At 43.6% G+C, this 16,138-nt stretch overlaps 1 protein-coding gene across 1 annotated transcript in view; it reads left to right on the forward strand.

Annotated features, from left to right (window-relative positions):
- Positions 1 to 2,969: 2,969 nt before the first annotated feature.
- LOC147894064 (uric acid-xanthine permease-like) overlaps positions 2,970 to 16,138 on the forward strand; it is a 91,192-nt gene continuing 78,023 nt past the window's right edge. Inside the window, exons 1-2 of the mRNA XM_087384631.1 lie at positions 2,970 to 3,272; positions 3,397 to 3,466. Of these exons, the coding sequence (XP_087240757.1) occupies positions 2,970 to 3,272; positions 3,397 to 3,466 (373 nt within the window). The remainder of the gene's footprint in view (positions 3,273 to 3,396; positions 3,467 to 16,138) is intronic.

A 16,138-nucleotide genomic window follows, 5' to 3' on the forward strand; every position in this document is an offset into this window, starting at 1 on the left:
TTTAGTCATGGACAGTTGTATGTGGCTTTCTTGCGTGTTCAATCTCATCAAGTTCTGTTAAGGTATTTCTTCAAGATGATGGGTGTGAGGCCAATGCAGATAATGGAGAAATGGTTTCTATCGCCAATGTTGTATACAAGGAAGTTTTGCAATTGGCAACAACAACAAGCTAGAGTATGGTATTCTTCTTTCAAACCCTCTTGAGACTTTGTTTGGTGACAAATTTATATTCATATTGACTTTATCATATTATAAAGTGCATAATATATTGTGGTTTAGGAATTACAGTGGTTTTCTCCTCTGTGTATACTTTGACACTGGTGTATCTTTATTGCAATATGGTAGGATGGATGATTCATTCGAAATCACCATCGACTCAGCAGTGGCTAATATGAGAGGTACATATTTTTTTAATAGCTAAATGTTAACTTGATCTATTTAATAATATATTTGCTAACATTTATAAATATATAGGTCCCAGGTAGGTATTGGTCAACTCTAGTGTCGCCACAGCTATTGATCGACCTGTTCTTACCTTGGGTGACTGAACTATGTATTTTGTTGCTTTATTTTCTTTACAATAAGTGAGACTTATTTCAGCTTTGTATTAGTGCATAAGATTGATCAGTATTATGTTTTCTTATAGATTCCTTCCTGATTCAAGTTTTTTGTTGAGACTCCAAGTTTGAGACTGTCTTTGGTGGATACATGCACCAGGGATATTATCGTAGTGTTCCTTAGCAAGTTGGGGGGCCCAATGGACCACGAAGAATCTCCATGAGCTTCTTGGGATATGAAGAGCATGTAGGATGGCATACATTTTTGGGGGGGCAGAATAGAGATTACATATATGAATTCTTGGGTCTTTTCCATGTTCCTACACGTAAGTATTTTAACTAATGAGTTGCAAAATATGAGAGGTACATATTTTTTTAATAGCTAAATGTTAACTTGATCTATTTAATAATATATTTGCTAACATTTATAAATATATAGGTTAGGTCCCAGGTAGGTGTATTGGTCAACTCTAGTGTCGCCACAGCTATTGATCGACCTGTTCTTACCTTGGGTGACTGAACTATGTATTTTGTCGCTTTATTTTCTTTACAATAAGTGAGACTTATTTCAGCTTTGTATTAGTGCATAAGATTGATCAGTATTATGTTTTCTTATAGATTCCTTCCTGATTCAAGTTTTTTGTTGAGACTCCAAGTTTGAGACTGTCTTTGGTGGATACATGCACCAGGGATATTATCATAGTGTTCCTTAGTAAGTTGGGGGGCCCAATGGACCACGAAGAATCTCCATGAGCTTCTTGGGATACGAAGAGCGTGTAGGATGGCATACATTTTTGGGGGGGCAGAATAGAGATTACATATATGAATTCTTGGGTCTTTTCCATGTTCCTACACGTAAGTATTTTAACTAATGAGTTGCAAAAGTCTTTTAAGTTTACCAATTGTAGTTCTTTAACTGATTTACTTGCCTTGCGTAGGATATGGATTTCTGAGACTCCAGAGTATACACGTGAATGACAACCACGTGGGACTGCAGTAAATAGATGGAGGCTTTTTTTTTTAGTGCAGTTCATTCTTTTGTCCTATGGGTGCACCTTATACATGGTTGTGTTCCTTTGTTTACCTATTCATATCTGCGACCTTTTTTTGGGGGACAGATGCACTTGGGGATTTGCTGTGTGGTTCTCCAAGCAGTTGCTAGGATCATTAGACCACATAGCACCTCTATGTCCTTTTTGGAATACAGGAACTATGTGGACCTTGGGGTTTTTCCTTTGAGAAGCTTATGTACATTTTGTATGCTCACATATTTTATACTGTTCTCGGATGTATTATTTGAAGTGCACTTATTCATAAAACATATTTTTGGTTAAACTATGCCACTTGCATTTATATATTAATTTGTTTATTGTGTTTATATAAGTTCTTTTGTTATGTTGTTGGTATAAGAGATCATCAACATCATACAAGCCTTGCCAACAATGTTAGTGTTAACTGTGACACACTTAATAAATTTGGTGATGTTAGTAGTCTAATTTCAACCCTTTTCCTCATGCATAACAAAGGGCTGTCTCTCGCCCCCCCCCACACACACACACACCAGATTTATTAAGTGTGTCACAGTCAAAACATTGTTGGCAAGGCTTGTTAGTAGTCTAATTTCAACCCTTTCCCTCATGCATAACAAAGAGCTCTCTCTCGCCCCCCCCCCCCCCTCTCTCTCTCTCTCTCTCTCTCTCTCTCTCTCTTACTCGTTTGTGTGTGTGTGTATTTGTGTTTTTCTTCACCTCCTTCTCAATGCCTAGATAAAAAATTCATGTCATAAAAAACTCCCATTAATTGAAATACTAATTGCATACATATGTGGAAAGCCCATCTTTTTAATTTGGAGAATTACCATCTATAATTCATCCTTACTATCTCGTAAACAAGCCACCTTTATTTGAAATTCTATTTATTGAATTAATGACATTTTGCCATCTTGAGACCCGGTGGAGCGGGTATCGAACCCGTCGCACACAGGTCAAGCTACTCGTTCTCTATAGTTGGAAGGTTTTTGTGAATACTCATTGAGAGTTCTTTTAACGAGTCACTTATTGATGGTTCCTTTGACGAGTCCAAAGGGTCCAAAGAGTTTCTGTCGAAGATTTAGATATTTAATATTGACGAGTCCAACTTCTCGACCCTCCAACGAACTCGTAAATTCGATGTAGATCTTTTCACGAGTCGAGCTTACGTAAAGCTTGCATGCATAAACAAATACATAAAAGTTGAGCTCATAGATACGCTAAGATTTTGCGTCAAGAATCAGCTGCCGTTGGCAAATCCGTCGGTAACTCGATTGCTTCAGCGCAACTGCCATCGTTGCACTTGCTTCTTCGTAAATCGAGCCATTGCTTCCTTTATCGTGGATCTACCTCAGCAGCTGTTTCAGTTGGCATCGCAGTCGTTATGGAAGACAGTGTTGAGAATAATGGTTCCGCCCAGATTATAGATGCCCTCCATCACCAGGGGCCTGAAGAAGAAGGAAGAGCAATGTCGAGTGCTAGCAGCTTGGCGCTGGATCAAGGAGACCGTGAAGAAACTCCGAGATCATGGCGGAGCGTGCTTGTTGGTGACTACGATTGGAAGTTTCTTTGCACGCCACGGATCCCCTTCCGGCCGAAGCCCAAACTCCCGCCCTTCTTTGCCAAGGACGAGAAGATTCCTATTCTCTTAGCTTTGGTGATGGGGCTGCAACACGCGCTGGCCATGGTAACGTCGTCTCATGCATCATGATTCGTGAAATAGCTACCTCCCAGCGCTGCATCTGAATAATATGTTTCAGCATCGTGCGAAAGAGAGTATCAACTGAAATTTTCATGTATTCACACTGCAGGTGGCTGGCATCATCACAGCACCAGTCGTCATTGCAAGTTCTGCTGGCTTCTCGCCGAAAACTCAAGCCTGTACGTTTTTCATAGCTACTTAGTAACGACTTTGGCACACGTCGCTAATCCTCATGGCTCTAGTCTCGATTTAACTAGATAGTAGAGTGTGGAATACCAAAGTTTCTATGATTTTCTTTGCTCATGAACTTTGGTATTTTAACTAGATCTCTAGTAATCATATTCACATCTTAATCACCCAAACTAGAGAACTACAAAGGTGATCTATCTAGACATCCCTACCTACGTATGTATGTAACCTGTCACCATTCACTAGCTAGATGGTGCCAGAATCATGACCATCTCATGATTACAACTCGCAATGGTATGACTTTCATATGTGGTAAAAGAGATAGCAAACGCAAGGAACATACTCAAAACCAAGGGCATAACTAATATAACTAACGTGTTATCCATGTGAAATGCATATATGCTTTGAATCTCTAGGTAGTTAAAAGCCTTGTATAGGGTAAAGGAACCATTAAAAGGCCACTTAACATGTGGGCCTTGGTGACACATGTATGGGACCTTAGCCGGGGTAGCTAAGGGGAGGCATACATGCACATGTGGGCAAATGGCCTAAATTGCATATTACATGTGTAACTAAGATGTTTTTTCAAAAGCTTTGACTGTGAAATTGCAGGCCACGATGCCTATGTGCTATCTAATGCTTCCCCCTTGACCCTAATTCTTTGTATACGCATCTACTCTCTATACATCGCCCATCATGGAGCCAATTTTGGAGGTTTTGGGGCTGATTACATGCTCACCATAGCTAGACGAGTGAACCTTGATCACTTAATATTGTGTCCTCTCAATGGTTAGATAGAGAATATTTGTACTCTTTGGTATGTATACTTACAATTCCACTCTCAATCCAATGTGTGGGGGTGACAAGGGTCTTTTATTTCCATGTTGCTAGCCTAATTCAAAGCATTGTTGGATTGGCATGAAATGAAAACGTTTCATGAAAGGGGCAGTGAGGAGGTTTTGTTGCTCTAGAGGTATAATGTAAGTTTATCAACAAGGAAAAGAGGTATTTGACCACACTAGTGCTTGAAATATTTTGGATGCATTAGGAAATCAAAAGTATACACTTTGGGTGCCAAATGTGAGGTTTTGCATGCATCATGGAATGGGAAAGAAAAGGATTTGAAGTGTCACACAAAAAGGGTTGTTGGAGCTAGTATGAATTAATGCATTGGGGTATGTAGAAGTTCTACACCAATTTAATGTGGGGGTTACTTGCTAATTCATAAAAGGTGCTCATCACCTATTCACTTGGGGTTTGAAAGCATGTGAAGATTACTAGTAAATCTTTGTTTAAGGTTAGAATTATGGCAAGGGATGCAGATGCTGATAGTTACAAAAGGGTCGGGACCTACATATGGTCCAAATCAGAGGGTATTATGGGTATGGAAAATTGCCCAAAAAAAAAAAAAACCTTTTCATTGCATTCCATTATCAAAGAATGCATATTCAAGTGCATTTAGGTACAAGCATAACAATTTTATGCATTCAAACCAAAAAATAGCTTCTACCAATTTAACTTTTATGTCCACACTATTTGGCATGATTGACTTGTATGTTTTTTTTGCAATGGAGAAGCATGTTTCATCAATGCTTCTTGTCCCGAGGGGGTGTTATTACTTTCGGCATTGGGTGCCTTGTAGGCATGCTTTGAATTGGCTATCCACCTCTTATAGCTTGCCACATGACTACTCTGGAGCACACTCATGCACTTTAATCTTATTGTGTCCGTCCATGATGACCCCCTTTTGCATTAGCCTCCTCCCAAATTGTACTTGCTACTACTCCCAAGTGATTTTCTAAGCCTCAAGATAACATTGCTTTTTCTAAGTCCTTTCAGTACTTTGTAATGTCTAAGTTTAGACTTGGCTATGTACTAGTTCAAAGTGAGGGTGAGAAAGTTAATGCCTCTCATATAATGCTCCTGACACAAAACTTAATGTTGGCATATCCATAATGTTGCAATGACACTCATCCCTAAGATGATAGGCCTTGTTTTATTTAAACCCTCAGTCATCCAAAATCTAAATGTGTATACCATCTACATCCCACCAAATCTTCCCAAGGACGCTGCTTACTGTTTTTTATCTAGTCTAGCATGCCTGCAGATGATGTCTTAAAATTTAGTTCTTATAGGGAGGCCTAGCATTTGCATCAATTCAACAAGCTCATCTCCTTGGATTCTATCCATGCAGTAGTAAGTCCTTTTCTTTTTTCACTTTTGTATCCATCCATCTAGGGTATGATGGTAGATGTAGTCATACCATATCTTTGAGAGCATTCATATATGAACACAAACATCCTCCAAGGCTTTTATAATATCTTCTTCTATCCATTACTTTCACATGTGAATGCTCCACAACATTTGGGCGGTGTCATTCTGAGCACTTAAATTTAACTACCATGTATTGGGAGCATTAGATGGGAGAGAATAAAATGAGCCTCCTAGAAATGGAAGATAATTGGTAGACAAGCCTAAGGAATTCAAACTTTGGGAGAGGTACGATGGTTGTGGCCTTGGGAAGACATAGGATACTTGGAACATAGAGTTGGATAAGCAAAAGAGAATTTTAGTGCCAACGAAAGCTAGAAGTAGCATAATTGATTAACTTTAGGGATATGGAATAGACAAGAACACCTCAATTTGAACTGCACCTCCTCTTGCATGGGGTGTTGGCCTATACATAGGAGAGCACAAGAGGTAAATGGATATCTATATGATGGTGTGGATGAAGAAGGGCAGATGGGGTTGATCCGACATCATCAAATTCAAAAGCAATGCGATAGTTGGGCTAATGCTTTTTATGGGGTTTGGCTTATGCATAATGGAGTGCAAGAGGGAGATGTCTATGGGATGTGATAGATGGAGAAGGGGAAGATGGGGGTATTTAGCATGATTTTGAAAAGGAATGAGCTTGTTGGTCTAATTCTAGACAATCTAATAAGTATAAATTTTAATTTTATTTTCTGCACACTCATCTTCTCCTTGAGTCCCAAAACACAAATGTGCAAATGATAGGTGCAAGGATAGAGTGTCTCTTCACTAAGAAATTGCTGCATTCATAGAATTGACTCATACTGGTCTCCTTTGTGTGTGTGGAGTTGAAGTCTCTCATATGGTACGCTCTAAAAGAAGGCTTGGGCCAATGTATGATAGGGTGCCAATGAATGATAGGGTGTGGCCATTTTTTTGAAGTTCAGGGAAAATATTACAAGTTATCCATATGCTTGGTTTGTAACTTATGCATTGCTCAATGTAATTTGACAAACTTGGCATCTAAACTAATATTCACATTCTAAACTTGAATGTGATCTTAAAATATTACACAATTGGCATCTTAACTTAATTTAGTAAACTATTAAAATGCTATTATGCCTATGAAGGATTTATCTTGGATTGTATAGGATGTATCTTAGATTGTATAGGATATTCAAATTATTTTTAAAACATCAAATAATTGCTCTACATGTATATGAAAGAATATTTTCATTTGAAAAGTGAACTACTTGAGCTTCTCACAAACCAAAGGAGGAAATCAATTGAGAACCTTTTGATATGGTTTAGGTGGTGTCCAATATTGCACTATGTTTGTATGCACACATTTGAGGGCATGTTCCATAACTTTTTCTTATTTGGTTGGAAAGGCAAATTTTTGAGCAAATGCACTCCACACTTATGGAGCTACTTCATGGTGTTCTTACAACATTGACCTTTGGTGATATTTGTAGTAAGCTGAATTCACCCATAAATGGATGCACTAGAATAAACTCACTGCATGAATGTGCAATGTTTTTGGAATAAATATAACATTTATTTTAATTTTATATTTGGGGTCCTTTTCCACTCACTTTCTTGCAATGAGGCCCATAAGCATGTCAAAGGTGGCTCCATTTATTAATCCATAGCACCAAACCTAGTAGCATGACATTTTACCTGTTGCTTTTTTTAGCCATTTTGGCCCTTTTTACACTCTTTTAAGGGGCACAAGTTGCTGATGTATATAGTCAAAGGAGGCAAAACTTGGGCACCATGTTTTTCCCAATATTTGACATCTTCTACACTTCCATTCACAATTTCACTTCTCCCAGACTAGTTGACCCCAAATAAAGTACACACCCATGTCATGTCCTATCGCGTGTAGGTTTATCTCCTGTTTATCTTTTTCAAGACTTTGGCTTCTTTTTTAAAAAGAAATCACCGTATCTATTTTGGCTTCTTTCCCATCTATGTACCTATCCCTTCTAGGCTCATTCCCCATCATCATCTTTGTGCTCCTCAGGTTGTGCTCCATTTCTCTTGGCTTCTTCCCATTAGTCACATGTTCCTTTCAGGTTTTTTGTTTCTTTTCAACAATTGTTTTCCTTGCTGTATCTATCTTCTTATATGCACCTATCCCTTCTCGGTTCATTCCTCACCATTCTCTCCTTGCTCCTCTATTTGTGCTCAGATTCTCTTAGAACATGCACAAGTTTCAAATATGTTCCTATCACGAAGTTTCAAGAAAGTCTTTGCTTCTCTTCACAAGCTAGGTAGTCTAACATAAATCATTTCTCATTTCTTGGTTCGCTTACTTTATTCAAAATATTAATACCGCATGGTGTGCTACAACTTGTCATGAGTTGTAAGGGAACTAGACAGAGGCTGTGAGATATGAAAGTTGATCAACTCAATCAAAGTAAGAGGAGGAGGTTGAAGGCCATGGAAATCAATCATACAATATCCAAACAAAAAAAGATAATTTTGCATGCATGTGGAGAGGAAACAATGCTAGGAAAAATGCCTCCTTATAGAGCAACTAGCATCAAAGGTAGTAAATTCATGCATTTAAGCAATACCATCATAACAAAGAACACAAGCTGTGGTCTTGAAACTAGTGGGAGCATTCAAGCATTCAAAGTAGTAATATCAAGTCATTTGATGGAATACTAGGCTTGTGTCCTCATAAACTTTACCTTACACCTGAGGATTCATCGAGTATCAGCTCTTCAAACATCCTAGGAGTTGGGACGATATTCTCTAACTTTAGAGATGGCCTCAGTAATGTAAAAAGGGTGCATAGCTTAGATCAACTAGCTGTAAGAGGGAGACATTGCCTATGTTATTTTTCTTTGAAACAAACACCAAATATCTTGGGCACACAACATCAAAGATTTTGTCCATCAAAATGACTAGTTCGTGATTTTAGTGATTGACCGTCTAGTGTAAGTGATGCAACCTAATGTGAGAAACCTATGGGCATCAACATAATGCAAGAAAAGGGGAGGCAACTTAAGTGAGGAAGTCATCATTGCCATCACATTGTTTTGGCATAGTAATACGAGAGTTTCTCTAAACAAGAACAATGTTTGTAGGGTATGGAGGGGATGCAAGTAGTATGACAAGCATCATTCACATGATTGACACAAAGTAGGTCACTAGTTAGACTTCCAATTTTTTTGTTGCTATCTTTTTTCCTTCCAAATCATTATGCTGGTTAACATTTTTCTTTTCAAAAAAAGGTAAATTCTATTAATGCTTGAAAACACCATACAAACAGCTTCCAAATCATTATGTTGGTTAATCTTCATCTGCATCTTATGAAATTTGGGGTCGGTGTCACAAAGAGATAGAGAGAGAGAGAGAGAGGGAATATTATTTTGCAAGTGACTAGGATGGTCTTTCAAATACTCAATATTATGCTAGTTGTGTTGCTGCTATCTTTTTTCCTCCCAAATCTTATTTTTTTTTGGGAGAGGGCGAGGGCGGGGGCGGGGGGAGATATTGATATATATTGAGATAAAATATTTAATAGTAGATTTCATATCAACGGTGGCCCAAGCACAAAAATAGGGGTGGATATTACCCTAATGGCAAATCTAGAGCCTGCTCCAAGTTGCTTGGGCTAATATTATAATTTTATATTTGATAAAGTTGCCCAAAATTTAACATAACCTTCTCATACAGCTTTGAATTAAGTCCTCCAAGTATTGAAATTGATAGCCACAAGTCATGTGGACCCATCTATAAGGTTATATTTTTGAAATTCTACCTTATAAAAAACTTGTATATGAACTTCAAGTACAATTAAACCCATGGAAGCCTTGAAATGGTAGCATTGGCTAATATTGGTAAATTTATACTAGAGAAACTTTTGCCCGATGACATACACTTCAATAGGTGGGTTCCCGGAAGATTCTCTCGATAATCTACATTTCTATAACTCTGTTCCACTCTTATTTTTTTACCTCATCAGCCTCAACCACTCATGAGAGAAAATGAAAAACGCTTGTAAGAAAGCTATAATTCTCTCACCGTCATGTCCATTGTATCAGTCACCTTTAGTCTCCCACTCTAGTCTGCTCCTGTTCTCTCTAGTCCCCCACTCTCAGCCCCGCTCTTAGCCTCCCTGCCCCTCTCAGCCTCTCCGCCCCTGATCTCAGCCTCTCCGCCCTCGCTCTCAGCCTCTCTACATTCAGCCCTCCGCTCTTAGCCTCCCCGCCCTTCTCAGCCTCCGCTCTCAGCCCCCTCCCCTCTCAATGCCTTCCTCCTCTCCTTAGCCCCCGCCCTCAGCCCCCTCCCCTCTCAGCGCCTTCCTCCTCTCCTCAGCCCCTCCTCTCAGCCCCTTTCAGCCCTCTCCCCCTCTCAACTCTCCGCTACCCCCTCCCCCCCGCTTAGCCCTCACAGCTACCCCCCCTACCCCCCGCTCAACCCTCTACTACCCCCTCGCTCAGCCCCCTGCTACCCCTCTGCTCAGCCCCCCGCTCTAGCTGTAGCCCCTCGCTCTCAGCCCCCCCGCTCAGCCCTCGATCAGCCCCCCCTCTACCCCCCGCTCAACCCTCCGCTCAACCCTCCACTACCCTCTGCTACCCTCGCTCAGCCCTCCCGCTACCCCCCGCTACCCTCGCTCAGCCCTCCGCTACCCCCCGCTCAGCCCCCTTGCTACCCCCCGCTCAGCCCTACGCTACCCTTTGCTAACCCCCCCCCCCCGCTCAGCCCTCTGCTACCCCTCCGCCACCCTCGCTCAGCCCCCCCGCTAAGCCCCCACTCCCCTCTGCTACCCCCCTGTTCAGCCCTCTGCTACCCCCCCCGCTACCCCCTCGCTCAGCCCTCCTTGGGCACTGCTACAGCTAACCGCACCCCCCCCCTTTCACTCCCTGCTACCCCTTCACTCAACCACTACCCACCTCCCTCCCTCCCCTTTTTTTTTTTGGGGGGGGGGTCTCTTTTCCGTGGGAGCCCAAAAAAAAAAAACCTAGCCTCTCCTCCTCCACCTCTTGGCTGCCTCTCCACTTCAGGCTTCCGCACTACCTCTCCACCACCTCGTACTGGATGTGCCTCCCATTATGGGGGGGGAACTGGTGCTCCCGCTCCCGGCTAAACATTAACACTACGATCTGCACCTACACCCCAAGAGAATGGGGGACAAAGCCAAGAAAGATGAAAATAACAACAATAAAAAAAAGCAAACGACACAACTGAATTTGGAGGATGTGAACACACGTTACAACCGAAGTGGACTCGAGGTAAACAGCAAGGCAAAGTTAGGACCCGCCTTATCTTCTTCAGCATCTATCTCTACCTCAACCTCAACCTCAACCTCAACTCCCGCTACAGTGTCAGTTTCATTTTCAGCTCCAACCTCAGCTCCTTCTATATCTATCTCTACTTCGACTTCAGTCCTCGCTTCAAGCCTAGCTGTAGTTCCAGTCTCAGCTCCATCTACATCTACGATCAGTGACATACTCATGCCCATGGCACCGGTTGTTGTTCCCTTTCCCTCTTCTCCTGTTACAGCTCTCACACAGCTTATGACACCTACTTCCAAGGTGTCATATACTGTGCCGCATTACGCTTCACTCTCCCCTCTCCCTCTCAGTCAGCCCATCCTCCCACACCCCATTGGGACTGCCTCACCCATTCCACTGTCATCTCCGTTCCTCACTCAGCCACCATCCAGTTTTCGAACTCAGTCCCACTCTTTCATGCCACAGTCACCACAGTTTCAACATGGACATGGGGACTGACATATCAGAGGCCTGTGAGACACTACTCACGGAGATACATAATTTTCATGAGCGTGAGATGGAGTTGGCTCGCTTCGCACAGGAGCATGTCCGCTTCAACCAGGAGCAGAGCCGCATCATACAGGAGCAGGCTAGGGCCATTCGGGAGTAGGCGGGTCTTATTCAGGGACTCAGATAGGATATCATGCAGCTCTGATAGGAGGTCATAGCCATACACAGTGTCCCAGGGAGTACCCTGATGGTCGAGGCATAGATTGCGAGCATGCAATCTGCTATTGAGGAGACTTCTAGATGGGTTGATGTGGCCAAACGGGAACCCGCAAGGGTCACCCTTTCGGCTACCCTCATGGAGCAACAACAGAGAGCTAGTAAGGCTCTCAACATCAGAGTACGCGGGATCCCATGCACTGAGGCTACACCAATGGTAGATGCGACTGCATTCGTGACCGCTACCCTGGGTGTGGCTGAGCACAGGATAGAGAGGGCATGGCGGGTGGGGAGAGATCCCAACCGAGAGCAACCCCTGATCATATGATTTCATGACACTTAGGCACGACTTTTAGCTCTACGACGTAGGTCAGTCCTTCGAGATTAGCCAGCGATCTCTATGGATGAGGACCTCACACCTCTACAGGTCAAGGAGAGGCGCTCTTTGCTACAGCAGCGAGATCAGGCCCGAAAGGAGGGGAAGTGGGTAGTGGTATGAAAGGGACGACTTCTTACAGGCCCCTGTAGGACACCTGCCCCCTCCCCTACATAGGGAAGCGGGGCCTATGAGACTCAAATATTCAAGACCCTGTCCTGCACCATTTGGAACTGTAATGGTACCTTATGGTCAGAACCAGGGAACTTCTCGGAATCCTATATATGCCACGACATAGTCTTCTATACAGAGACACATAAGAGTCCAGAGCACCCTCTCCCAATAGCTAGCAGATATACATGGGAGTCTGCCTACAGAGATGAGACGAGGGGTACAGGAGGAGTTTGAGGTTTAGGTGGAGTTGTAGTCCTTTTCAGATCCACACTTTAAGGGATCATTTCAGTAGAGCAGAGAGATACACATTCCAGATTTCTTTGGATCCGGATATGACACATGGATAGCTAGGATCTGTTTGTCGCAGTTTGCTACTTCCCGCCGGAGACCTCCCACTTTGCCAGAGATATTCGAGGTGATGATGAGACATCCCCATTTGCTACTCTTTAATAGTCCATCGTTGACTTTTCTAGCTACAGAGAAGTCCTTCTAGTGGGGGACTTCAACGCGAGGACAAGGACCCGTCAGGTACCACTTCTTGATTTCAGAGATGATTCCACTCTACTGGCAGATGTTGACCTTGAGGAGGCAGGTTTGCTATGGGTTTCGGCTGACAGGTGAGGTCCACTTTCATCCTATGGGCAGGCCCTATTAGACCTGGGCAGAATACATGATCTCATTATCTATAATGGTCTTGACAGATGGCCCGCTTCAGGTGGCTTCACATGCTTTCCACATGGGGGGCGCTCCAGTGTGGTTGATTACATCATGGGATCCCCTGTCTTCACATCTCGCATTACTAACTTCACTGTAGCACCTCTCCCCCCAGGGGCTGATCACACATACCTTTTCTTTTGCATCTCACCTCCCTTCGCACAGCACCTTCCACCCCACTCAGTGCTTACTCCACCTACCACGATATACGCTTTGATCGGGATCACTCACCTTCTTACTCTGGCTGTCTATACATACTTCTCCCTTATATTGACTTCATACCCCTTTTAGAGGATCGTGCTGCCCTTGTCACCCGCGAACTACACGAGGCTACCATTCACGCCTTTTCCCACACCACCCGCTCCACCCGCCCACCACTCCCTAAAACCATACCCTGTAATAGTTGGTACGATGATGAGTGTAAGGCCTTACATCGTCAACTCAGATTCAAAACAAAAAACAGTCTTCCGAGCGCACCAGATACGCTATACGTGAATACCGTAGACTGGTACGAAGGAAGAAACTAGACTTCGTTCGTCAAAACGAGGAGGAGCTACTGAACATTTTGTTTAGTAACAACTCTAAGGACTTCTGGCAGAGATTTCTAGAAGGACAGTCCCCTCCGCCACTCACTGACACCTAGATCTGGTTTGATTATGCACGCACACTTTATGACATCCCAAATCAACCAGTCCCTAGCCTCTCACACATGCCTCGTCCCACATCCTGCACCCTCTTCACTAGAGGAGGGGTACAGGATGCTGTAATGAAACTTCATAATGGGCAAGCAAAGGATCATGAGGGACTATGTACTGAGTTCATTGCATATGGGATTAACCTCCTAGCCCTGATCTTAGCAAAGCTTTTTAATGAAGCAGTTTGTTTGGGATTTCCACACACTTGGACCATTAACACTATATCACCCATCCATAAGGTAGGGGATCCCATGAGCCCGGAGGACTACAGGACCATTATGATTGGACATGTCATGTCCAAGATTTATGCATCAGTACTTGACTCCGAGGTTAGTAGACTTGTAGAGTGTCGAGGGCTCAGAGCAACAGGACAGGCCAGATTCCGGCGTGATCATGGAACCATGGACCACATTCTGACGCTCAGATGTATCATCGAGGAGGCGAGATCATGAAAGCAGAGGGTTTATTGTTGCTTTGTGGATTTTCGCAAGGCATTTGATACGGTCTCGAGAGCCCGCCTCATACGATGCCTACAGGACTTGGGTTATGACCAGGAGATCATTTGGGCTATCATGGCACTTTACGAGAGAGTTTATGGCAGAGTTCGGATAGGATCCGGGTGGACAGATGAGATCATGAGTACCATTGGGGTCAAACAAGGGTGTCCTTTGTCGCCTACCTTGTTTGGCCTCTACATTGACGAGCTTGAGACAGTGATTCAGACACAGGGGGGTGTAGGTTGCTCTCTTGCAGGCATGCTGATCCAGATTTTGCTCTATGCAGATCACGTGGCTCTCTTGTCTTCCTCAGCAGAGGGGCTTCAGAGACACCTATACGCACTACAGTCCTTTTGCGAGTCTCATGATTTGAAGGTCAACCTGGGTAAAACCAAGGTCATGATCTTCAATACATCTCGAACCATCATGCATCAAGAGCAGTTCACATTTGTGGGGTCCTCTGTTGATATAGTTTCATCATACACTTATCTTGGGGTTATCTTCTTCGGACCGAGCTTTACTATGAGACCTGTGATGCAGGCACGCTTGAGTAGAGGGTATGCCTCATTGGCCAGGCTAGAGAGGCAATGCTTCCGCTCACACTTTCAGGATCCATGCACCAAGGGGTTGCTTTTTGACTCCTTGGCTCGCCCAGCGGGGATGTACGGCAATCCTTGTTGGGGGCCAGACTTGTCAGATACAGAGTGGGCCCGTGTGGAGCAGCTACAGGTTCTCATGCTATCACGGATGATTCGTGGTAAGTCATCCGTCACCAGATCATTCAGGCTGAGTTTGGGTCACCCCCTTTACAGCTAGATGCTGCATTTCAGGTCATCACATATCTGTACCGAGTTAAGGAAGATGGGGATTATACCTCGGGGCGTAGCAGGCTACCATGGATAGCTTTATCCTCTTCTATGGCACTTGCAGCAGGAGATCAGAGGTGCTAGTATAAACGTACAGAGAGATGGTTTGAGCGACTGGGGCTCCACATGGATAGACTACCTCCCTTCCAGTATAGCATGGATGCTCCGTTCTCTCCCCTCTTATCACACGAGGTCAACCAGGTTATCCGTGAGGATCTACTACAGCTACACACTTTTCGGACCTGGTTGGAACCGAGTGAACTCCCAGTGAAGCTTAGCTTCTATAGAGATCACTTCTTACCTATCACAGCGGAGGGTTTCATTGACCCACCAGGATACACACACATTCACCTACCCCACTTGATGAGGATCTCTCTTGGGAAGTTTCGGGTCTCTTCACATAGACTTCGCATCGAGAGCAGCAGAGCAGAGCGACTACCCAGGGAGCGGCGCATATGCACACTATGTGACATACATGAGGTTGAGACAGAGGAGCATTTCATCTTCAGGTGTCCTGTGTACTATGAGATCCAAGGACATTTCCACTGCCTCTTGTGAGATAGTTATGGGATTTTAGCCCATTTTCTCTCCTACCCAGACCAGCGATGTTTGGCAGGTTTCATTCATGAGACACTTAGACACCGCAAGAGGATACTCCGAGCACAGAGATAGGAGCAGACTTCTTCCTTGGTTGATCCCTCTCAGAGCTCTATCACGGAGTTCTTTCAGCTAGATCACATGGACCCCAACGAGATGAGGCTGCGACATGACCGTGACCCGGAACCCATGACCCGACAGCTCAGACAGAGGGTCAACACATAGATCACACTTGGAGACATCCCCTCCTTGTTTAGAGTTGGAGCCCGACTGACGGGGGTCACAGTAGCCCTAGTTAGACGTAGAGCTACAACCAAGAGACGTGCTAGGACCACACGTCTGAGTGGCCGACAGCACTCTATTGCTGACTTCATGCCTCCACTGCCTCATCCATCTTGATATCTTGCTGTTGCTGGGGATGATGATGATATTGATGATGATGCTGAGATTGATATATAGTTGATCACCGACATCACTATGTTGTACTTAGTACTTAGTACTGCCATTCTGCATTTTTGGCATTTTGCATTTTA

Source organism: Dipteris shenzhenensis, chromosome 14 (genome assembly GCF_047967505.1).
Source record: "Dipteris shenzhenensis isolate YYH24624 ecotype China chromosome 14, Dip_SZ_1.0, whole genome shotgun sequence".
Classification (NCBI taxonomy): domain Eukaryota; kingdom Viridiplantae; phylum Streptophyta; class Polypodiopsida; order Gleicheniales; family Dipteridaceae; genus Dipteris; species Dipteris shenzhenensis.